The sequence below is a fragment of the Arachis hypogaea genome, unplaced genomic scaffold (genome assembly GCF_003086295.3).
Source record: "Arachis hypogaea cultivar Tifrunner unplaced genomic scaffold, arahy.Tifrunner.gnm2.J5K5 arahy.Tifrunner.gnm2.scaffold_22, whole genome shotgun sequence".
Classification (NCBI taxonomy): Eukaryota; Viridiplantae; Streptophyta; class Magnoliopsida; order Fabales; family Fabaceae; genus Arachis; species Arachis hypogaea.
This window is the reverse complement of record NW_027255450.1, coordinates 426,696-451,186: the sequence shown is the minus strand read 5'-3', so window position 1 is coordinate 451,186 and position 24,491 is coordinate 426,696. Positions and strand designations below refer to the sequence as shown.

Here is a 24,491-nt window from a genome sequence, read left to right as displayed (position 1 = left end):
AGAACCCTCTATCTATTATGGAGAAAGTATAGGTGCCAGGCTTACTACTAATAGATTCTTTGACCCGCAACGGTCGAGCAACCACTACATTTCTTGAATGGCCGCTGCCTACATAACTCGTCTCCCTCTTTTCAAGGAAGTGAGTCTCAGACCCTATGTAGTTCTCGGTCCTTTTTTTACAGTTCCTGACAGGTACCTTTGTGGCTCTTCACTCCAGTCCTGAAGTATTCTGCGTTTCACGCGGGCCCTCAAACCATAAAACCATAAACACGTGCAATCCCATCTCCAACTGAGACCATTCGACTTTCATTTAAACTTCCCATGATCGCCATCTTTTCACCTCCTAGATTTAAGGGACAAAGTTCAAAATGATGTCCAAAGCAGTCGCAAAATGGGGGCTTTGTACCCCCTCACTCAAGAGATCCACGAAAATATCTTCTAACTCGGCGGGTGTTACAATAATACGTAGATGAGTATTGGCTGACCCGCCTACGCCCCTACCCCCCTTTTTTTGGTTTGTAGTCTTGGAAAAGGGGATGGAGGGCAGTAGGATCCGCACGTAAATCCGCCAGCCATCTCTGGTACTCAGCCACTCCTCTCCCTCCTTAATGGCTCGAGCAGGACGAGCAATCTCTAGTTTCGAATCTAGTCTCGGCATCAATCCCAAAGGCCTCTAGTCCCAGAAAAAGACTTCAAAGAAGTAGCTCGTGGAACTGAGTTCCGCTAACCGCTTCTTGCTAACAAAGCTGTCCAATTCAATGAATGTGTTTACGTCCTCTCTTCTTAGTCTACGATTATCCCTGCTCTTCCTCAGATGTGGATATAAAAACCTGGTCGAAAGTAGAAATGTGTGATTGGCTTCGTCCCGGTAATTCCTTCCCCTAAAGAAATAGCAGTAGACCGTATTGTATTCAATAGTTGCCGAAGAGGCCAGGCCTTCCTCACAGCGCATTCTCCGCCATTTATTTTAGCACACCGGAAACCCTCACAGTAAGAGTGGATAGGCTTACACCGGTTAATTTAAGCTTTGGTAGATGATGGATGACCGAATCAGGGAAAAGTGTGGCCCATTCATCGCTCGCCAAGGCCCTATCCAACCTTGCCAGTCTAGTCCCCCTTCTCCAAGTAGAATTTGTGCCTACATAGCCAAAATCGATTAAGCCCTTCATCTGCACGAAGTTTTGAAAAGAAGAAGAGGAAGGCCTAGTACCTCGGGCTCCACCTTTCCTGTCCTCAGAAGTTATAGTAGCATTCCAATCTCCAGCTAGGAGCCATGGAAGGGACATGTTCATCATGATGGCTGAAAGGTCTTGCCAGAAGAATTTCCTTTCAGTGGGCTTTGGGCTCCCATAGATGGCCGAGAAGAAGGACAATATCAATCAACTAATCCATCACGAAGGACAGGAATGAAGCTGCACCTTGGCAGTTCCAGACCAAGAGAGACATATTCATGAGAGAGAGGGGGATTAGTGCTCCATCTTGGAGCTTTCTTCATTCTTTTTCTGTCCGTTATGACCCTTTCCTCGCTAAGTTCATCTAGAGATTTTCATTAATTTGATTCTATCGGGGTAAAGGACTTAAATTGGACATTCTTCACTTTGAGGCCCCTTTGTAGTTTCACCCCTGGAGACGAAAGCCCTTTATCCGGAGGGCATCTTCTCTTTCCGCGTGGATAAATTAGATAGCACCTGGATCTGAGCTGGCTGATCCTCTTTTGCTTGCGCATCACTCTTCTTCGCGGGTCCCTCAATGCCTTTTTCAAGCAAGCCTAGCCGATTGAACTACAACGGCCGAATGCTTCTCTTGATCGAGTGAGGGAGAGCGTACTTTCTCCTTACCAGTCGAGATACTGCCTAGCCTTGTACGCATTGGAGGGGATGCCAAACCTTCTTCGTGATAGACGCGTCTGTCCTGGGTTGGCTGGACGAGGCCTTGGGAGAGCTGGATTGGCGGTTTGATCTGGGTGGAGCAGCTTTTTTGCCTTTTGTCATCTTTGACTTTTGGCTCCCTAGGCGAGGCTTTTGAAGTCCCAGGAATAACATAGCTAATCTGTCTGACGCCTCTTGAGTCTCCTTCTTGTCCCTCTCCTAGAGTCTGAAGTGAGTTCTCCGAGGAGGCTAGGACGTCAAACCTAGACCCCGTAATTTCACTAGGTGGCTGACTCTCATTGATCAGCTTTTTTCTAGCCCTGTCAGATCTCCCGCCTTTGGACCTGCATCCAAGGGCCCTACCTCTCTCCCTCGGCGATATTCCCGGCAGCTTGAGGTTGGGCAGTCTCCGGCGGCAACTCGCCTTTCTTCTCAGGGCAGTTGTCCTCAAGGTGTCCATATCTCACACAGTGGTAACTGATAGTAGGGAGCCATTCATATTCAACCCTCAAGGCATGATCATCGACTTTGATTTTGGAAACTAGCGGTTTAGAGAGATCAATAATGAACGCTAGACGAGCAAATCGGCCTCTATCTCCAGTTTCCGTCTTCTAATCAATATCCATCCTAATAACCTCGCCAAGAACCTGTGCAATTGCCCTCAGCTCGACTGATAATAACGCTAGGGCAGTCCCGGAAGTCTGACCCACGCAAAGACTTTATGGATCCTTAGATTGAGCGGCGAGAAGGAAGGTTGCCGGGGTTGCACCCTTAAATAGTGACCAAAGATTAACCAGGGTCCTCCAAGCAGAGCATTCTGATAGTCTTGGGCTTTCTGGAACTTTACAATGAAAGAGTCACCTTCAAGATCGGCTAGTTGAAGAGGTACAGTCCGCTTCCAGAGGTTCATTATTTTGTCATGAAGCCTTCGCCATGGATCTTACAAGCTGCTTTACAACAACAGCAAGTCTCATGCTTTGATTGAGCAAGTCGTCTATGCGAGAGGAGAACTGGATAGAGGGCATTACTTCCTCCTGCACCACAACAACGTCTTTGTCTGTCACAACTACCTCCTCCGTGAGCATGGAGTTGGGAAAGTCTTTGTTTAGTAGGTTATCTTTGAAGGGGGGGAGATATCGATTCAACCTCAGGAGGTTCAGCCTGCACCATATCCTTATTATCCCTTCCTTCTTCGCTGATCATTTCAGAGCCATTATCCACTTCTTCCTCCTAAATTTCAACAACGGGAGGGGGATCTTCTTCCTCAGTTCTTATCTTCACCTTCTTCGTCGATCCATTGTTCTCAGGATGTAGCGGAGGTTCTTCTTTCTCACAAAGCTCAACGGCGACAGTGCACTCCATTTTCAGAGATAGACCTGTCTTGAAACGGCTTTTACAATCCTACACTTGCCTTATCTTACCCTTGACTCTCTCTCTCGATAGAGACTGAAAACTTTACCAATAAGAGGGAATCGTTGCTGTAGTCGATTGCTCCGGAATTGGACACCTTCCTCCAACAGCCCATAATTCCATGTCATGATGGCGAAGACAAATGAAGTTTGGGGCGCATTCCGCCAGTAGTGATCGACTAGGAAAGAGATCTTGGGAATCCCTTTTTTGGCCTTTCACAAGCCTTAAGTGAATCGAAGAGATTTTGGATTCACTTTGGTAGCTGCTGTTTTATTTATATTCATTCCGGATTCACAAGAATTTGCAGGGCAGCACGGATATAGGACTCACAGGTGTCTGCTGGCTGTTTATTTTGCCCAGTATTATCCGGCACATATAGAAAGATAGGAACAAAGACTGAATTGAAGGCCGCAGCACATACCATAAATATCATCCCCAATTTCGGACCTATGCAGAGGAGATGGAAGTGGCACTCAGACCAGAAGGTAAGGAAAAAACCTTGATATATACGAATGTCCTTTCCTCCTTACAAAAAGAAGAAGCAACTACCTGCAGGTAGAATCCAATTGAAGACTGATGGGTGTGCAAAACAAAAGGAAGCCTGGCCCTCCTGGGATTGGAGGGATTGCAAGAGATGACCAAGGCGGATGGTTATTTTGTTTTTGTGGGCACATGTCAAAAGTTTCAGTTTAGCTGCTAAACTTTGGGCAATAGAAAGACGATTAATGCTGTTGAAGGTTATGAAATAAAAGATGGCATCCTTGAAACTGATTCTGCAGAAGCTCTAAGTCTGATTACAAATGCTGAGATTGAGGATCACCCGTGAAGAGCTATGCTTTAAGACTGCGCAGATCAAACAACTCACAGTGACCCCTGTTCACAGCCTTTGCCAAGGCAACTTTTGTGCAGACTTCCTAGCCAACAATGATAGACCTATCATACATTTGTAACTAACTACTGAAGGAAGCAGATCGATCGAACCTATAGTTAGTCCTCTTTCGATCGATTTCTTTCTCTTGACTCTTGAGGATCTTGATCGGCTAGGCTCCTATGTCTTCTTCCGAACAGTTCTAGAAAAAGGCTTGGCCTATTTCCAATTCTTTTTGCCCGAGAGCTTGTTTGTGGGGGCTCATGTCCGTATTTCTGTACTTGAATTACATCCAACCTTCCTCTATATGCTCTTCTCTTAATCCTTTTTTCTTGTTTTCTAAGCAGGGGTTGGAAGCTACGCTAGCTACTCTAGTACATTCGCTGTCCTCTGGCAGCACAATGCCAATTCAGCCTTAAAGCCAGAATCTAGTGGTGGTTCCTTACCCTTACAGAAGAGCTGAAGCGGGGGTGAAGGGGCCTTTCGCTCGGTCTTTAAAGCCTGGCTTTGCTTTGAGTAGGAGCCTATCTCGGAATCAATGAGTCAATCAATGTCCGGCTTCAGACCTGGGACTGGGGTGTATTGGGAAGTTCGTCTAGCTAATTAGGTAGGTCGTCAAGCCTTTGTCTTTCTGCCAACCTGCGAGCTTAGGCATTTTCGTTGAAAGAGGAAAGATAAAGGAATTAATTCCCCGCTCCCTTTACTAGGTTGGGCTTACGAAAAGGTTTTCCAAACACCAGACATTGGTAAAATAATCGTAAGACTTGGGCCATCATCTTGACTCGAAATGCAAGCTTCGGATTAGGATTCTGATCGGGTTACCTTCAGGTGCTCCTTATTATATTAATAGTGACACGTGAGAGATCTTACCTTTATACCCTACGGTATACAAAAGGAACTAGTCCCATATTGTCACTCTGATTCTCCCTTGCAGTAGCGACACAGCCAGCACAGGCTTTAGACGAAGTCGAAGAGAGAAAGTCCTATCTTTCGAGTTACTAAGCATCTCGATCTAGTAAAATAGCAAAAAACTTGGGGGAAATCTTCCTGAATAGCTAAAGCCAAAGAAAGACAAGTAATGACATACTATACTATACAACGAGTAGAAAAGAAAGAGCCTTCTCTCATTACACGCACGGATTTAGCACTTTTCACCGACAGAACAGGCTAGGAGGTATAGCTTGGATTCGGATTATAAGATGGATAGACATAGACACAGGCCTTACTTCTTACTCTTACCCAGGCCGGGGAAAAGATGCTCTATCTTTCCCGATCGACATTGTAAGAAAACTAGCACTTGAATCTGAAAGTGGTGAGGCATCAAAGGCAAAGGCCCAACCAACAAAGGCATTAGTCTCAGATTCAAGGTTTTCAGCCGGATCGAGCTGCATTCTATTCTGGTTGGGAAAGTGGCGAAAGTTCCATTCATCCGGGATTACAATCTCCATCAGCCAATGCAGAAGGTAAGCAAGACGGGAATGTAGGTGACAATAAGATGGATGTGTCTGGCACCAACCCACTGGTTGAGAGGTTTCTCCCCTTTTTTACTCTATCCTTTTTACCGGCCAATGAAATAAATTAATAATAGAATGATAGGCTTTAGCTTATCACCCTCACTCCATTCTCACCTAAATGTCAACGATGGTTTCCAAGTCTCCTTAACGAAACAGAAAAGGTCATTTTTTTAGTTAGGGGGGGCCGAGCGCGAGCTTCGTCCAGAGCGGATGGTTGAGTGCGAAAGAAAAAAACGAAATCAAGTAGGTTGGTTGAAGTGAAGGCCTACTACCTACTTTTTTCATTATTCGAAATCTCTCTTCGTGGGCGCTTAGGTTAGCTGATCTTCTGGTCGAGGTTTCCCTCGGTGCCTCTTCCTGGCTACTCCACTCCAAGCTAAAAGCTAGCCGAATCTTACTTCGTAACCCAATGAAAACGGGGAGAAGAAGGCCAAGCAAGGGTGAGTTTTATTAGTGAGCTTAAGTTCCTTTTCCAGAGGATGAGGAATGGCATGAAAGAAGAAGCCCATTCTTTTTAAGTGGAAAGGGCAGAGTTCCATATTGACTTAGATAAGATTGGAGAATGAAGCTAAGCAAGGCTTTAAAGACCGATGATTGAATGATTTGAAAAATGAAAAGCAGTCTTACTTCACCTAGAGGGAGAAAGCCAATAAATAACACCGTTCTAAGTAAGAGACGGAAAGCACTCCCTTTACCTTAATGGATGAAGAGTTACGTACAGACTACACAGAGGCAACTAATGGTCGTGTACCCAAGGTAAGATAAAAGCATAGGTCAGAAAAGGAGATCAAATCATCACTGAGATGGCCTCCTCCTCGGTTCGCTTCTGAGGATCTCTAGTTGGCGGGGGCAGCCAACAAGGCCTACTTCTCAACCGGTTCACCAGAAGGGCTGCTTATGAGAGCTAAGGTGACTAATTCATCATAAAAAAAAGTAAAAGGCAGAAAAAGACTACAATGCCACAAGCAAGAGAGAAAAGAGAGTGCATCTCACTACCAGTGCCGTCAAGATCGGGTACAAGCACCTCTGGAACAGCAAGTTCAACTTTTGGATGCTTAAACAACCACACCCTTTCCTGCGCCTCTGCACCCCCCTTTCATCTTCGGTTAGCGAGAAAACGGATTCAAATAACTAAACAACAACAAGGCAATGGGGCCTAAAGCCCCCCATTTATACCACAACTAAAAAAACCTATTCATTAGCTAAACTCACCCCTATTCACTTACGAAGCAATCGGACTCGCCTCTTTTTTTTGTTTATTTATAGAAAGCGTGTTCAAGGCGTCAAGTTTTAGTATGAAATCACACTTCCACTATTGCTAGGAAGGGCTTTGCTTACATTACACCTCTGGTCTATCAAAGTTTTTTTCATCGTCCAAGAACAAATGCCTCTTCAAAAGAGAATCTCGAAGAACTTAACTAGACAATACTTAACTTACCAGCCTTACTAGGCAAGAACATCAACCAATCCTAGAACTACAAGATGATACCTTAGAAGCGACTTCTCCTAACGACAAGTAAAGGCATACCCTCATATAAAGGAGAGCTGCTTTCCCTCTATTAGAAAACTAGACAAGAATGGATGTCACAGTGGAAAGCTCAACCGCGTGGCACAAAACAGTGGGTTGGGGTTCCTGATCTTGTCTTCCTTCAGGCTAAAGCTTCAAGTCTCAATCCGAAGTCAAAGAGAAAGTAATAGATAAATAGATGCCCACTCTTCCCCTGGTGTAGCTGCTGCAAATCACCTATTGAGTTACGAAAGGGAATCCACCCTTTCTTTTCACATGCACGAGTCTCGTCTTCTTTTTTCTAATAGGATCAGTAGTCCGCTAGTGGGCTTGGGGTCTTTCTGGATGAGCTTGAAGCTTAGGATTGTTTTAGGGCAGTATCCGGTGGAGAGGACTTCGGATACATGTCATTCCGGTCGGTGACTCCGTCTGTCAATGTATTTCTTTCTGTCACTGGCCGGGCTCTGAATGAAATAGAAATCCCGTTCGTTCACCCTCAGACTTGAGACTAAGCTTTCTGCCTTGCGACTAGCCTCTCTCACTCAAGATAAGGTCAGGTGATCCCTTTCTGTCTCCTTCTCAGTTAGGTCCAATAAGTCCCTTCCCTTTCTCCGATCAATAAGCCCCCCGATCCCTTTCTTTGTCTTTCATCCTCCCTGAACAGAATAAGTAAGGCCCCGTTTTTTTCTAATAAAAAAAAGAAAGGGCGAACGTTTGAAGTGGCGAAGGCCTATGATATAGTAATAAAGAAAGTACGTTAAGGTTACGAAGTAAGGTCAGCTGGTTAAGGAAAGCTCAGGTTATGAAATCGCTTAGCCATTAATTAAGTAGTAGTGAGGCGTCGGTACGGAGCCTTCCACTGTGGACCGAGACTACGCAAAGGTAGAACACCATAGAAACTTCGCTGACTTTATAATAAACCTTGATTTCGCTACGCTCAATAAGAACCCGGAATAGCGGAAATCGGTTCGTGTTCCGCTTCCAAACAAAGTCAGTCGTCTTTGCCCAAGTGTGAACTGCGGACGACTCTCCATTGGTTCCATTCCTTCTAACTTGACTTCTGGGTCAACCCAACCCGAATGGTAAGAAGAGGGTCAGCCAACCAAACAGCGGTCCACTTTGTACATTTGCTGAGGCAGACCAATCGGGCATTTTAGAAAAGGGAAGGGAACTTTTATCACCGAAGGAGGCTGTAGAAATGAAGGAGGCGGGAAGCTACCGCTTCTAGAATGCAAGCTTATCCTTTACTTTTTTTATAGCGTACCGCTATTGAAAAAAAAAAGGTTTATGGATGAAGTAATCGGAGTGACAAATGATTACGGTTGCGGAAACCGGAAAAAGTCGTTACCTTTTGAATTGAATCAAAGTAGCGCCGAGTACTTCGACTACAGGGGGGGAGGGCAGCTTCTACGACAGCTTCGCGTCCTCGCCGCTTCTTTCTGGCGACTAGCTTCTAAAGTGGGTGGCCTGGTAAGCAAGCTACCTTCAGCATCGGTAAAATCCCTATCCATAATAAATTGGAAAAATGGTGGGGAAGGAGGCCCCCACTTCAATGGAAAGGGGGGAATCGCCGTTTCACAGCCGCTCCTCTACAACAAACTACCTTTCGCCCAACATGATCACGAACGAAGACAGAGAATTGCGTAGATAGAAGGACGAAACCAACCCACTTGTCCTGATCGGAACGATTGAAGAAAGAAAGAGAAGGCCCCTTTCGCCCAGGGGGCATCGTCGGAGAACAATGTCGGGGACAGGGTGAGAACCTTCCGTTGGTTACGCCCTTTAAGTATTGGTTCTTTCTTAGCTTAGATAGATATGGAGATAGATCCAGATAGAGATCTATATCTTTCTATCTATCGATAGATAGAAAGATAGATATATTGAGAAATGGATATGGATCTGGTTTCAAGATCTATGAACAAGAGAGATCCCTAAATATCCATTTGATAAAAGTCAACAATGGGGCGGAGCCGGCTGAAGGAAGGGCGTTAGAGCTTACTAATAATATAGGGTTTCTTTCATCTTTCAGCTTGATTGGAATCGATTCTATGATTGAATAGCAGAAGTGCTACTTAGTAGTAGAAACTCGGAGAGACAGACAGAGAGGGGACTCAATCATACCTGCTAACTCCTAGGATGATAAGTAGGTCCTTTGTTTTTGACAGGAATAGTTCCAGCCTTTGTAGCCCCTCGGGAGAGTGAGTCTACTTAGCGAACTGGCAGGACGCGGAGATCGATTGATCAATACGAATCTCGAGAGTGGATGGTTGCTCCGTTATATGCATGCGCCCCCTTGTCCCGGAGGCTCTCCGGCCGAGGAGGGGCTTGCTATCGTAACCCTTTCTCCCGGTGTATGTGAAAAAGAGTGACGAACCTTTTTTTGTTCGGTCATAGGTTGGTGTCCAAAGAACGAGAGTCGGCTTCCTTAACTTTAGTCCTTTGTTCCTCAGTAGCTCAGTGGTAGAGCGGTCGGCTGTTAACTGACTGGTCGTAGGTTCAAATCCTACTTGGGGAGAATTTTGAGTTCTTGCTTTTCTGACCTAGCGACCAATGTAATTTGTAGCCTTCCCCTTTGTTTCTAAACTAGCAGAATCGTGGGACATCCAAAGTGGGAAGTTTCTTGTTGGTTTTTTTCTATTTCTTACTCCCTAAGAATTTTTCTTGGAACTTGGTTCGTTCAATTCTTAGGGAGAAGAAGGATCCACTGGGAAGATTTGAGTAGTATCTTCATTAGCCGGAAGGAATTTGTCTCCACTAGCGTCATTCGAAGAACGAACAAAAGGGGGGTTACTGTTTAGGTAGGATAGATGGATGTAGTCCAATGGCTAAAGCTCTGCCTGCTTCTTGTGGACTGAACTCTCTTTAGGTTCCGAGTTGTTTTTGGGTAGGATGGTCGAATTTTTCTTCGCCACTAGTGGCAACGAAGTTCTTGGTAATTAACAAGGGGGAAGGAAGATCTCCACTCATTTCATCCATTCAGTGCCTGCGGTGAGGCGCAACCCACAACAAACAAAGGGGAAAGTTTGCTTGCTGTAGCCCTTTTTTTGTAGACTAGGCTTGATAAGCTAAGCTATTTAAGCTCGAGAAGGGTAGGCTTGCAGCTTCGCCAGAAGCTACTAGGGGGGAGCTGTCGTAGAAGCTTTGCCCTTTGTACAGAGATTGTTATGAACTGACTAAATGACTAGCGGAACGCTAGCTAAGCTAATAAATAGTATAAGTTCCCTTCAATCAAATCAATAAGCTTTTTTTCAGCCCTCCTTCTTAGAACCCATTGAGGGGGGCCTCGGCCCTGGAAGGGGAGAGTGGCCGAGTGGTCAAAAGCGACAGACTGTAAATCTGTTGAAGTTTTTCTACGTAGGTTCGAATCCTGCCTCTCCCACTTGTTTGTTGTAGACTGAAGAGAAGAGAAAGGAGGCATTCGTCAGCGCAGGAAGGCCCGATTTCTTCTTGTCAATGCGAAGCTCCTTTTTTTTTGCCGTGCCGTGAAGTGAAATTGTATCGTATGTTAGTTAGAGAGGTTGGCGAACTACTATGATCTATAGATTCCCCAGATATATCCAATCCCAACGAGAATAGAAGCGAGCCGCTTCCGTTGTAGTCGTCGTAGTCTTTTAGCTTATGTAGTGGTCGGCCTTCCTACACGCACGCGCCCGCCAGAATGCCTCCTTGGTTCCGGACGAAGCCAAGCCGATACATACGATAGGCGAAGGAAAGACCCCCATTTCATAGCGCCTGGGAACGCAAGTTTGATCGAGGATTGGGGAGGAGAGGTGGAATGGAAGAAAAGGCTCGGGATGGATTTTGGAGTCTTTGTGCGAGCCGTATGCGGTGAGAGTCGCACGTACGGTAACGAGGGGGGTTCGCGTCTATACGTGTAGTGTGGTGGTTGGGCCTACCCACCCTATTTGTTCCATGATCTATGGGTCTACTGGAGCTACCCACTTCGATCAATTAGCCAAGATTTTGACCGGATACGAAATCACTGGTGCTCGATCTAGTGGTATTTATATGGGGATTCTATCTATCGCTGTAGGATCCCTATTCAAGATCACTGCAGTTCCTTTTCGGGCGGCTGTAGAACGGACGGCCGCCCATAGGTGGTAGGTTAGGGTGGGTGGTACCGCTCAGATTGCGGCCAATCTTCCTAACCGCGCGCGGGCCGGGCTTAGAGCGCGTGAAACTCATCACTATCTCGTAAGGGCGTTGAGACCATAGCATGTTAAACGAAAGCGTCGCTTTCTCTGTAGTGTTTTCACACAGCTGCCCGCCTAGAAGAGCCACTCGCTCCGTAGTGTTGTCACACAAGATAAGCACGCAGCCCGCCAGCTGGCCGGGCGAATCGAAGTTATCTTCCGGTCAACTGTCCACCCAGTCAAGTGCAAAAAACACAGTAGAATCACGCAACGCACGCTGCTGGTGTGCTTCCTGCCCGCGAGGAAAGAAGAGCGACAAGGTTTAGTTCAGATTTGACTGTTTGCAGCATGGGAGCGGATTACCCAAAAAATCCCTGGGAACAATGAAAAAAAAGATATCTCGGTAACGAAAACCATAGGGGGCTGTATTGGCGAGATCCAACGGTGAACAGCTGTCCAAAAGAAAAACCGCCTGGAAGTCCGAGGACCTTTAGTACCCTTTCCCCGAACCAGCAGCCTTTGCGCCAAGCAAGACCGCCCTTGTCCTTTCTCCATTCCGCCTCCTTCTTAGCTTTGTTCCAATAGAGTCTAAGGCAAAGCAAAAGTAAGTGGGTTCGTATGCCTACTTTACCTACTTGACGAAAGGGAACGAACTTAGTTTCGTTTCCGGGTTTATGGACTCCTTCCTTTTTCTTTTTTTTTTTTTTTATGTCGTGACGCTTTGGTTACCGGCAAACGCTTCCAAAGGCGACCCTCTCGAGTTTCCGGCTGTTTCCTAGATTGAAGTAGCCTTTCTTTCGTCGCCCTACCAAACGAAAGAAGTCACTATCAAACAGCTCGCCCTACTGAAGTACCAAAGGTGCGCTCCGCCCGGTGACTAAGAAAGAAATTGGTTTGTGCTTTGAAGTGATGAGGTCGCAAAGAGGGGGGCTCCTATTGACTAAAGGTTGGTTCTTCGGTTTCCTTTAGAATGAAAGTCGCTATGAAGCCCCTACTACTTATACTGACTTTGTTTGATTAAATAAAAAGGCGAACCCCAACAAAACAAGTCGTATGGGGTGGGGTGCTTGTGGTAAGCTGCCTTGGATATGAGTATGAGGAATTCCTACAAAAAGGCAAAGTCCGGTATTTGACGAAGGAAGATATATCTATCAATAGATAGGATTTAGTGTTCGATATAGGGGATAGGATCCATCTGCTCTTTTTCTCTCTCCATTTTTTTTTTAGCGTTATATCTGATCTGCTCTCTCTAAAAAAAATGGGGATTTAGGATACATAGAAATCTAAGGGGTGTCTATTCTATTCCTCTTTAGAGTAGAGAAAAAAAAAAGATAGCTGAACGAGATATCTTTTTTCTATCTATCATTGATTCAATCTATGAATCAAGTCGAAAGACTTCTTTGGGTTCCCCGAAGCCCCGAATGGATTGTGGATCGTTTCTGCCAACGAAATGAACGCGGAGCCCGTTCCGAATGCTTCTCCGATCGGGAAGTTCTCGCGAAGAGAATAAGATGCTGCTCCCCCTCCCTCTGTCTTTTCTCGCTTTGCTAATCTTCCCTTCTAACGCGGGCCGGGCGGCGGCGGGCGCGGGAGGAAGAAACCTAAGAGCGTCTTCTCTCTCTTAGGTTTCTTTTTTTTTTCAGTGCAACACATCATCCCTGCAGCTTTCCAGATTTTGTATTGAACGTATGGCGTAGCTAGGATCTTCCAATCTTGAGCCTATCCTATGTTCAAACCAACCAAACCCACCCCCTATTTGAATAAGGCTGGAAAGAATGCCCGCCAAGTTCAGATAAGGGAATGCTTCCCCCAACCATTAAAGGAAAGGCTCGACGAAGGGAGATGCGGCGGGGGAAGGAAAACGCTTTCGGAGATCGAGATTCATTTTGTTTTTCATCGAAAACGAAGAAGGCCGAGGATGGCCTACGGTGCGTGTTATCTGAAGGGAACACGCTTTTTCGACCGCGGTGGTATGCCTGCATTTCTAGGCGGGCCCTCTCCTCGTTCCGCCCGCAGGCCCATTGGGATAGCAGCCTTCGGGCTTTGCCTGCCCTTGATATATCGGCCCGGGAAAGCGCTGGCAACAACAGAAAGGAAGGGGTCCATGTAGCTGCTGCGTCCGCCCCCTTCTTAGCCCCATTGACTAAGAAGGGGCTGCAGGTTCGGCATCTACTAAAAAAGAAAGAATCCACTTGAGATAACCACGCCTCTGCTAGGCAGCGTGTGGAATGGCCAAGAGCGGACCTTTTTGGATATATAATCCAAGTGGAGAGTGGGGTTACGGGAACAGCCGTCTGATGGAAAACCACTTTCACGTTCGGTTCAGAGAGCACTTTTTTTCGTCGAGAAATCTTCGTTCCCTTTCGTGTGAATTCCCCTGCGGCGAATTCAAAACTGTTGGGGCCCCATCTCTCGAGCCCCGAAGAAAACCCCTCCCCTTCGGACTCCATATCCCTCCCTTTTGACTCTATATATGTGGGCACCTGATATCTATGAGGGTTCACCCATCCCGGTTACAGCATTCCTTTCTATTGCGCCTAAAATTTCTATTTTTGCTAATATTTCACGTGTTTCTATTTATGGTTCCTATGGAGCTACATTGCAACAAATCTTCTGTTTCTGCAGCATTGCTTCTATGATTTTAGGAGCACTGGCCGCCATGGCCCAAACGAAAGTCAAAAGACCTCTAGCTCATAGTTCAATTGGACATGTAGGTTATATTCGTACTGGTTTCTCATGTGGAACCATAGAAGGAATTCAATCACTACTAATTGGTATCTTAATTTATGCATTAATGACGATAGATGCATTCGCCATAGTTTTAGCATTACGGCAAACCCGTGTCAAATATATAGCGGATTTGGGCGCTATAGCCAAAACGAATCCTATTTCGGCTATTACCTTCTCCATTACTATGTTCTCATACGCAGGAATACCCCCGTTAGCCGGCTTTTATAGCAAATTCTATTTGTTCTTCGCCGCTTTGGGTTGTGGGGCTTACTTCCTAGCCCCAGTGGGAGTAGTGACTAGCGTTATAGGTTGTTGGGCGGCCGGAAGGTTGCCACGAGTAAGTAAGTAAGTTTGGGGGACCGAAGTCCCTTTCGATGACCTGGCACCGGACACGTAGCTTACCGAATCAGTTGCGACACCGATGGGAATGCATGCTACGAAAGATAGGGTAGAGTCTGATACATCAACCGTCTACTCAATATCCTTGTACGAGTCCACAATCACTACACGAGATGAACCTTGGTTTGGTGAATTGAAGTTGGCCTTAGGTGTAAAAGGACTCCCAGTTACTGCGCGCGATCGTATACTGAGGTGCTCCCCGCCGGTTGTTGGAACGACGCGAGCCGGGCCTCCATTCAGAAAGATGAAGGGTCCAAACAAAGGTAAAAATAGGGGGTTACAAATGCCCCATCTCATTGGGGGCGGAAAACGAATCGACATCTCGATGTGATACAGCCTTTTCCATTTTAGTTGGGAAAGAACGGCGAAGTCCATCCGAACCGTCCAATGAAGAATAAGAGGAGAGCAAAGCGCCAATGGCGCGCGAAGCGCATGCGAAACAGGCACGGAGAAAAATAAGTGTGGAGGATAAGCAGCCGAGCTCATTCCCTTCGCTTCCTGGGCCCCAAGCAGTGCAGTCTTTCCTGGCCAAATCCTTGATTGGGGGCTTCTTGCTGCGCTACTTAACTATAGAAAGACTTTTTTTCTAGTCATATATATTAATAGAAAGATAGATCCATCCATCTATCCTATCCGATTTAGATTTATATAAGAAAGAATTTTTTTCATTCAACGTTTGATTCAAAGAACTGCGCTAAGCCCCCCCCCGCTCATGAAAAGGCTCTGCTGCAATGGATGGCAGAGGGTCCGTAGTATCCAAAGCACTGGAGTGGTCCAGTAGCCGGGAAGGGGCCTAGAAGTGCCTACTACTACACCACACTACACTCGGCTCTACACATTTACAGAGCTAACCCCTGTCCAGTCCCTGGCAGAGTGAAGGGGGCTTCCGTCCTTTTTCCCTATCCCCTCGCTTTGCTATAAAAGCAGGCTAACGGGGCCTTACTTATTCAGGGGGGGAGTGGAGCCCCGAGAAGCACTGTATAGAGGAAGATCCTCGGCCCCTCCTCATTCTCTACAGGGTTCCAAACCTTTCTTCAACATAGGTGACAACGAGCGGGGCAGAGATGGAAGAGATCGAACACGAGAATAAGAAGCAAGCTCGCCTTCCTTTTTGATCATTTTGATAGAGAGGGATGGAGAAAGTGGACAAAACGGAGTAGCATTTCCCAGTCGAAAAGAGATGGGTTCTCGTCTTGCATTTCTCATCGAACAAATACGGAAAAAGAATCATATTGAAAAACGTTCCTAACCCACCAACCCCTTCCTTCGTAGAGCCGTGTATTGTAAGTGATCCGAACCTGCCCGGAGCGAGTCTCCCATAGAGGCAAGTGAAGTTGGTGAGCCGTATGATGGGCAACTATCTCCTGCGGTTCGGAGAGGACTCAGCTGTTAGTTAGTACCCCCTTTCGGGGTGGACCTTTCACTCTATTTTATTATATACGCTTAGCGAAAAGAATGTTTTTTGATACACCTAGGACATGGATTTTATATGAACCAATGGATCGTGACAAGTCGTTACTACTAGCAATGACTTCGTCTTTCATTACTTCATCCTTTCCATATCCCTCCCCCTTGTTCTCAGTTACTCATCAAATGGCACTCAGTTCATATCTTTAAGTTCGATCATTGACAAGGTTCAAAGAAAGGGTGGGCCATTGATAAAGAATGGATTCCAAAGCACAATGCTAGCAAGGGCCTCCGCTTTTCTTTTCATTAAAGACAGTTCCATTCGATTAGTTAGCTCGTAGTCAGTCTTTACTTAACTGAAAAAGCAAGAAAACGGATGCGCGTCGTTAGCCTTTCTCTAAAGTAGGCTTTCGCGCAAGTGCGCCCCCTACTTTAGAAGCCGTTGCTTGTTCGTTAGCCTTTCTCTAAAGTAGGCTTTCGCGCAGCTCAATCCCTTGCTTGTTCCCAAAAGTCCCAATAATGGGGAACTGGCCTTCGGCTTCATAGCCTGCTTTCTTAGCTCTCGAAAAGGAATTCGATGTCAAATATTATAGATTAGCGCAGTCCAATACTTAGATCTCTGCTAATAGAAGATAACGATTCTTTCCTTTGGATGTTCGAACAAGTCATTAATGGTATCTAGAGCCCTATAGAATGAAGAAAGGCCTTTGGTTCACATAGTAACCTAACCTGTAGGTTAGTGGCTTACGTACCTATTGGTAAAGCCGGCCTACACGACCGTCTAGGCGGGAAAGAAACATGTTTTTCCTATGACTTGAGGCCACCGGGCCTTTTAGCTATGAGTGATTACGTTCCTTAAACCTGCTGTAGGGTTCATCTTTTTATTCACCATAGGAGGACTCACTGGAATAGTCCCGGCTAATTCTGGGCTAGACATTGCTCTACATGGGCGAGCCCTCCCCTTTGCCGTATCTTTTGCCTTGCGGAAGGTGGGCCTAAGAGGGGGACTGGCCTTTCTCATTGGTTTAGGGGTAAGGGTCCTCATTACCGTGGCAGCATCCGAAATGGGAGTAGATCCTCGGATGATGGCCCCGGGGTCAGATTCGGGGGGAAATAATGACTCAGGGAGTTGGAAAAAGTACCTCCACCTGTCGTCTGATTCTGAAGGTCAGGGTCAGGAACATGGGGAAGCCGAATCCGCTTCGAGAAAAAGAAGCTCTGATCCCCGAGAGGACGTCGGGCCTTCTTCGGTAAGGCGCCGAGTGGATGCTCCCGAACCCTCAACCTCATCCGAGTGGAGTGGCTCCTGGATAGAAAAGTGGTTAAATCGGGGGGAAACTTCCTCGGCCCCTGGCGATGGTCAACAACCACAGGGGGAAGTGGACCAACCAATTCCTGCTGAAGGAGAGGGTGCGCCCGATCCTATTGAGTTACAAGACCTAATTCGAAAGGTCTTCTACACAATTAGGGGCAGAAGGACCCCAGGGCATGTCCTCCAAGAGCTTTATGACGACCTTAAGCTGGAAACGGCTTCTCCGCAAAAGCGGCGGCAGATCGTTCAGCTCCTGGAGCATATGAAAAGAGATGAAACCTCCAAACAAAGAAATTTCTGTCTCAAAACGGTCCGCATCTCCGATTGGGAGAGGGAACAGCCTTAGGTCGAAGCTTGGCTCTGGGGGATAGAGAAAAACGAGTGAGTATTACACCAAGAATTAATTGACAAGCGCATGAGTTTTCTCAAGTCGAAGTCGAGGCTTTTTGAACTTTGTTGTAAAACAACAAAGGATGCCCTGAAGGGGAAAAAAGAAAAGAATCATTAGCACTCAGGACACTTCCTGTAATGGTTACTGGGACCGAAAGAATGGCACTAAGAACTAAAGCTACACCAGGAAGGAACTCCCAAAGGTTGCATAGAAACTGGCTGCCATCGAGCTCATATAGACGAAAGGAATCTCGAGGAAAGATAGTTAGCTCCCCATGGAAGGAGAAGACATAAGGACAAGACCTTTTACTGGTCAGCTGGAAATAGACCTTATCGGTGATCTCGCAATTAGCGTATAGAAATGTTCCAAATCACTCGTTGATAGTGTAGACTCGCCGAACTCGGAACCTCTATGCTAGGTTCTAAAGGAAGGAGCTTTCTGGATTTGATTTGAGCAAATAGCCTTCTCGGAGAGATCCGCTCGTGCACAATCGGACGCTTCGCTACTTTCCGCCTCGTCTTCCCGCTTTTAAAGCGGGTTTAGGCACTCCACGGGTCTTAACGTTGCAGGCAGAATTTCGATTCCATGGGGATAGCTTAACCATTAGGGAGCAATCAGCTATGGAGTACTTTCGATAGTAGGGGCTCTAGACTTTTGTTTTGATTTACAGAGGCCAAAAAAGAGACTTTGAATCTGTCTTTGCGGGTCGCCCTAGCCCTAGTGGATCGCATTATAAGGATAGATCTTATCTTGCTATGAAGGAGAATCCCTCTTAGCTGAGGTTGGTCGGCTGGGATCACTGAATGTTATCGTAGAGTAGGTAGCGTAAGAACTCGATCGAGCACTTAGTTGATAAGAGGGCCACTAGTCAAATCGGATTAGAAGGTAAGAGACTGGGTTACAAACAACTTCATGGTGAGACGTCTAAGCCAACTTTGGAAACTGAAATCACCGTTTATGGTTACTGACCTGGGCAATGAGTTTTTCTTGGTTAAGTTTGAAAGTTAAGAAGATTATGACCATGTGCTCTTTGATGGTCCTTGGATGGTGGCTGACCAGTACATTACGGTGAGGCAATGGCAACCCAATTTCGACCCTGAGGAAGCTTCTATTGAGACAGTGGTGGTTTGGGCGAGGCTTCCGAACCTTAACCTATGGCCACGATGCCGTACTTCCAATGGAGATCACAGTTAAGTTTCTCAGAGTAGCCTATCAAAATAACTTGACTCCAGGAGACTACAATGAGGCTATGTTTGCCGAATTGGATAGTCTTGATGAAATGAGGCTACTGGCCTTGGATCATATAAGGGTTCATAAGATGAGAATAGCTAGAGCCTACAACAAGAAAGTCAAGCCTAAATCTTTTGAGGAAGGAAAATGGGTATGGAAAACTATCTACCTCTTGATACAAAAGAAAGGATCAAAAGCTTGGAAAATGGTCCCCAACTTGGGAAGGCCCTTTTGTGATCCAAACTTGACTGCCCAACGGAGCCTATCATTTGATGGATATGGACGGTAAGTCCCACATTCGGTCCATAAATGGGAAATTTTGAAAACCTGACTATCCTTCTATGTGGGAGTCATACGAGACATAAGAAGATATAGAGACATCTATGGTAATAGAACAAACGGGAAGTCATCTAAATTGAAAGACTAAGCAAACCTGGAATGGAAGACTAAAGCGTTAAAGGACTGATTCCAAAGCCTTTAAAAACTTCATTGAGAAAGCTTCTCTAATGAAATCATCACCTCACCGAATTCTCCTAATTCTCTCCCTCTTTCTCTCACTAGGACCGGTATTCTCCGGATTATCCCTCCTAATCATAGGGCTATGATTCGGAGACGTGATAGCAAAGGGGATCGGCTGGTTAAGTGGTACCTACCCTTATTATACCAAGGTTATTACCTTGGCAACGAAAGTAAGTAAGGCCACTTTCTCATCACCCCAGTCTCTAATATGGATTTTGTGGTTGAGTTAAGGGGTTCTATAAAGGAATCCTTTAAGCGTATAGAATCAATCTCGTAGCCTAGCTAAGTAGCAGTCTCATCGCCTTTTGATGGAGGAAGAACCCTTTTTCTCCTGCTTTGAAGGAGGACGCCTGGTCAAAGGTCGGTACATCACCGGTCGATTCGAGTAATGCGATTTTCTAAATAATTTGACTACGTATTGAAGAAGACTACCAATTATAAATAACCAAGAAGACGCCCCAATCAAAGCAAGAAAGACAAAGTAGCTAGACACAAGGACAACTTTGATCATCTCATAGATGATCTTCAAAGTTTCGCTTGATGAAGCATAAAATGAAAGAAGAAATATATCCAAGAGTCTCAGCCACAAGAGTGCTATAATGATAAAGATCAATATAGACTTGAAATTCGGCATTATATATATTCTGTACACGCCTAGCCCGTTATGGGACACTCTCAGCCGGTGGTAAGGGTCCCTAACTTGGAGCTTTACCTCAAAGTCAGTCTATCCACATTCTCAAGGTGATATTTTGAATCAATCTTCAATCAATCACGTGTGGCAACTACCATTTTACCTCTGGAAAAGTGTGAATTACAGTAAGTCTTAATAGACGGAAAACCACTCGAGCAGGATGGACACCTAAGTGGGCCACCCCTGGCTTCCTTCGTGCGGGCCCCCATTCCGAATCAAGTTTTGAGTTCTATCATTAGATGCATAATGGTGCTAAAACCATAAATTAGGTAAGGAACAAAATGTCTCAATCGTAGGTGGATCTCTCGCCATGGGTGTCACGTCTTCAAGCAATATTATTAAAATATCCATCAATATTAACATATGGAGTCACCCCTTGACTAAGACTATTGACTATTTTGAATCACTACTTTAATAGTAGTAATTGCAACAGCCAGAAAAATACCTGAAATCCATATAGCTATTTTAGCAGGATCTCTATCAGAAGGTACTGAAAAGACGGGTTTATTAGAAGAGATTTCCTCCACCGCATCAAGGACATCTTGTGCTGTGCCGCCCTATTCGCTTCGACAATATGATGCTTTATACTAGACGTAGAATCCATAGGGACCGGCTTGACTTTGACTGTTGCTTTTATCATTTCAATGATATCATCAATCTTTCTACATATCTCTGAGATAGGGCTTAGGTCCAAAAGAAGATATCCTAACTATAATGGAGGAAGGAATTCTGAAATGACATACCCTACAAGATGTTGATGCAGTTGCAGCACCTGGGAGGGGCTTTGCTGAGCAAGATCCTTCTTTTGTTTTGAATTGATGGATGAGCCAGTTGGTACCTATGAACAACTCGTGGCGGTCTCAAATCCTGCAGCGATTCATGAAGAGGGGAGATGCTACCAGTTGCAGCAAGGGTCTGGGGAGAGAAGGCTGTCCTCCTCATCATAGGGTTGCTATGATGGACTCTAAACTCCTTACTCCCCATTTTGACCGATGGGAGACCCCATATATCAAAATTAGTAAGATTATTAGGTTAAGGTAGCGGTAGTATATTGGAAGAGGAACTCGCTTTCGCTATCCGATTTGAAGTGCGAAAGCTCTTTCAAACAAAGAATAGCTGTTATAATCTTACGTAAGCCAAAGGCTATTTAAAGAGCTTCTATTTCACCAACTGCGTCTACGCATTCACCAAAAAGAACTGGAACCGGGTAGACATGAAGTAAAGTAATAGCCCCCACGACAATTATCATTGCCTTCACCACCAACTACTCGTACTCCCATACCGGTAACACCAGTCAAGAAGGTAAGGCGGATTCTATAGCTGCTGATTCTAGCACACCGGAAACCCTCACAGTAAGAGTGGATAGGCTTACACCGGTTAATTGAACACTTTACCATTCTCGATGCTGCGGGAACGCTCACTCGCACCAACGGATACTGTCACAGCTAATTGAAGTGCTAGTCCAGCAACTGCAGTTGTCTTTCTGTTTGCAATTGAATCACTAAAGTTGGAGGGTGCTATTGACTCAGCCGTAGATGGGATTCATACTAAGGCAAGCTCTTGAAATTAAACCCAAACAACGGGGAAGGAAGTTATCATTTTGAAACCTGCGAGCTCTAGAGCAAGCAAATAAGAAAGCTAGAGATAGGGCGGCAGGATAGACATAAAGCTATGGAGAGCTTAGGCAAGTGGGCTCCCTTCAACAAGTGTTAGGACGGCTAGTAAGAAAGTTCCAATCCTACACGCAACGGCTTTTCCGCCTACACTTCGTCCGACTTGCATGTGTTAAGCAAAGAGCTTTCCTCAAACGATTGGAACAAGAATAGGTTCTTGTCTCTTTGAAGCGTATCATCCATGGCGAATGGTATCGTATATAAGAGAAAGGCCGCATTTAGGAGTGATCCTTCCCTCTTTCTAGAAATCTCATAAGAGAAGAAAGAGCTGCTTGGCAAGTCAAGTAGTACGCCCGGTTCACCTGGTCATTCTGGTATGACCAGGGAATCCTGGTACCAGGTTCTACCACTGTTTGTTTGGAACAATCATACTCAAAAGAAGAGTTTGATCCTGGCTCAGAAGTAAGGCTAGCTGTATGCTTCACACAGTCAAGTCGCTAAGTTCGGGCTCAGGAGACAAGAGAAAAGCCAGTTACGCTCTGCAGTCTTCGAGGAAAAGCGGGTAAAGAAAGAAGAAGAGTCGGGCAACATTCTCCATCTTGGAAAAAAGTACTAATAAAAGAAGATCTCTTGACGGGAAAAGAAATAGAAATAAAGAGGCACCTGTCAAGCCGGTCAAGCTTCAGGATTCCCTGATTCGACAGATAAAGTAGCGGAAATCCATTCATTTGGAAACATTTTCCGGTTCATTCCCGAAGCTATCTGGTCAAAAGCCTCAATAAAAGGGAGAATGGCTACTCCGGGCAAAAGGTCTACCTTGAAAACAGATTGAAGTTTCATATAAAATAAAATATAGTAGTAGCTATCCCCCTCCAACGTTATGGGTATGGGTTTAGGATCCATTCCAACTAAATGGTGGATCAGATTCGATCCATTGAACCCAATCCAAGAAGAACAATCCGGGTGAGTGGCGATTTGCGACCTTCTGCCTCCACTGCTTCCACTTCAACTTCTCCTACACTGATTAGTCTAGTTTTGTTTGCCCCCGGAGAGTATCACTGTGAATTATATATCAGCCAGAGAAGCCTGTGACTCATACACTATCAACCATAGTGTATACCAGAAAGAAACTTCGTCTAACACCAGATCTTGTTGAAGCTCAGCCAGGACCTGAAAGAGATCAGTAAACCAACGCTTCTCCCTCTCCAGACTCAAGCCATGATCCAGTTCCAGACAACATGCCTGAGGTAGGCTATTATTCCTATCGTCCTGTTCCAGGCTTTGCTCAAGAATAAATATTGGATAGATTTGGAGGAAACCTTAACTTCAGTTTGTGAAGATTAGGACTTTACTGGCTATTGCTGCATCAAAGAAGTGGTCCCTATACCAGCTAGATGTGAAAAATGCCTTCCTACACGGAGAAAACATTGCATTAGTAGGATCCACCCCATGCAATAAGAGGGCCCATAGCAATGAATGTTGAAATAAGATTCACTTCGTTCTGTACGGGATAAGGAGCGAAAAGCGCAGCATGGCAATCGGAGACAAGTCAAGTTCAGTAAGAAATTGGTTGGATAGATAGATTCGTGAGTAGTGTAATCATAAAAGCCCACGGAGCGGTGACAGAATTTGTAATCTACTCTTCATGGGTACCGGAGATCGTCTCCTCGGCTGTTAGGTTCAGTGTTCATCGTCACTTGAGTACAAGTACATGATGGTCGTCCTATGAGTGAATGTGCTTCAGTATAAGGTAAAAATTGCTTGAGCTGATAAAGTTGTAAGGCTCCAAGCCTAGGGTTTAAGCGGATGCCCCAAGGCTCTCTTCGTAATGGCTGGACGCTAATGGATTGGACGACAGGTACGAGAAGCTCACTGCCAGGATATAACCATTCTTGTCCCGAAGAAAAGCAGATGTTGATGACTCCGAGATTGATGACCGGATCGGCAACGGACGTTGACGAGCAAGATCCCTCTGCCCTTGAGTGGCTTTTCTTGGTTGTGGATTGCGTGCAGCTTGACTTCTTTCTTCCACATAGGCCTCACTCTCATTGGAAGAAGCTATGGAAGGTGCTTGAGAAAGCTTCCTACTTCCTATCCCCCATCTCTATAATGATAAGATTATAAGGAATGCTGCTCGACTGAGGAGTATCTCAGGATAGGAGCTGTCCTAGATGGAGCAAGCAGGACTGATGAGGATCTTCTTTTCTATGCTAAGGGTGACGAAGGGAACCGCCAGGTTGAAGGCGCCTCCGAGGATCTCAAATGCTTACTTATTCTACCAGTACAAGTCTATACAAAAGGAAGTACATAGGAATATAGCTGAATCAAAGAGGGAAGTCAAAGGCAGTACATGGGACCTCTTATTTGCTCAAAGTAAAAGACTTTTTGCCATTTGGTCTAGGATAAAGAAAACTCTCTTTCAGGAAAGGGCGAATTCAAATCCTAGCATTTTAGCAGTACACAAAGCACAGGAAAGATAAAAGGAAATGAAAAGGGATGAGGGCAGAAGGAAGAGCCCCTTATCAGCTCGTAAACTCGCTCCAATGCAGCGGGAGGGGGCACCTTATTAAAAACGCTCCGATGGAGGAGATGGAATACTAGGTTCAGATGCTTCCGCCGGTGGATGACATTTGAGAACCAGAGGGAATAGATTGCATTGAGTTGGATGGTTAGCCAGCGTTTCGATCAAAACTATGAGATGGGTGGGACCGGCTGCTTAGCTTCTGCTTGACAGAGATGGACAAGAGGACGACGCATTGCCTGCTGCACCAGTGTCAGGGCTTGCTTACCGGGGCTTGACTTTTCCCTTACTCTTTTCATTCACCATCTCTCTCTGCCTACCGCTCACCCTGTGGGTCGAGCCTCCTTTTCGCCCTCTACAACTAAGTAAGTTGAGCTC

General features: G+C 45.6%; 1 protein-coding gene and 2 non-coding genes across 3 annotated transcripts; all 3 read left to right on the top strand.

Moving 5' to 3' along the window:
- Positions 1–1,503: 1,503 nt before the first annotated feature.
- Positions 1,504–22,030, top strand: LOC112754622 (NADH-ubiquinone oxidoreductase chain 2). Its single transcript, XM_072231795.1, has one exon. The coding sequence runs from the start codon at positions 13,774–13,776 to the stop codon at positions 14,377–14,379; it is 606 nt and encodes a 201-aa protein (XP_072087896.1). The 5' UTR covers positions 1,504–13,773; the 3' UTR covers positions 14,380–22,030.
- TRNAN-GUU (transfer RNA asparagine (anticodon GUU)) lies at positions 9,611–9,682 on the top strand. The gene has a single exon. It is a non-coding gene; the product is annotated as a tRNA-Asn (tRNA).
- Positions 10,464–10,546, top strand: TRNAY-GUA (transfer RNA tyrosine (anticodon GUA)). Its single transcript has one exon. It is a non-coding gene; the product is annotated as a tRNA-Tyr (tRNA).
- Positions 22,031–24,491: the final 2,461 nt, after the last annotated feature.

Bases quoted from the DNA above. Each gene is read 5' to 3' on its own strand.
- LOC112754622 (XM_072231795.1), top strand. From the start codon at position 13,774: ATGTGGGCACCTGATATCTATGAGGGTTCACCCATCCCGGTTACAGCA.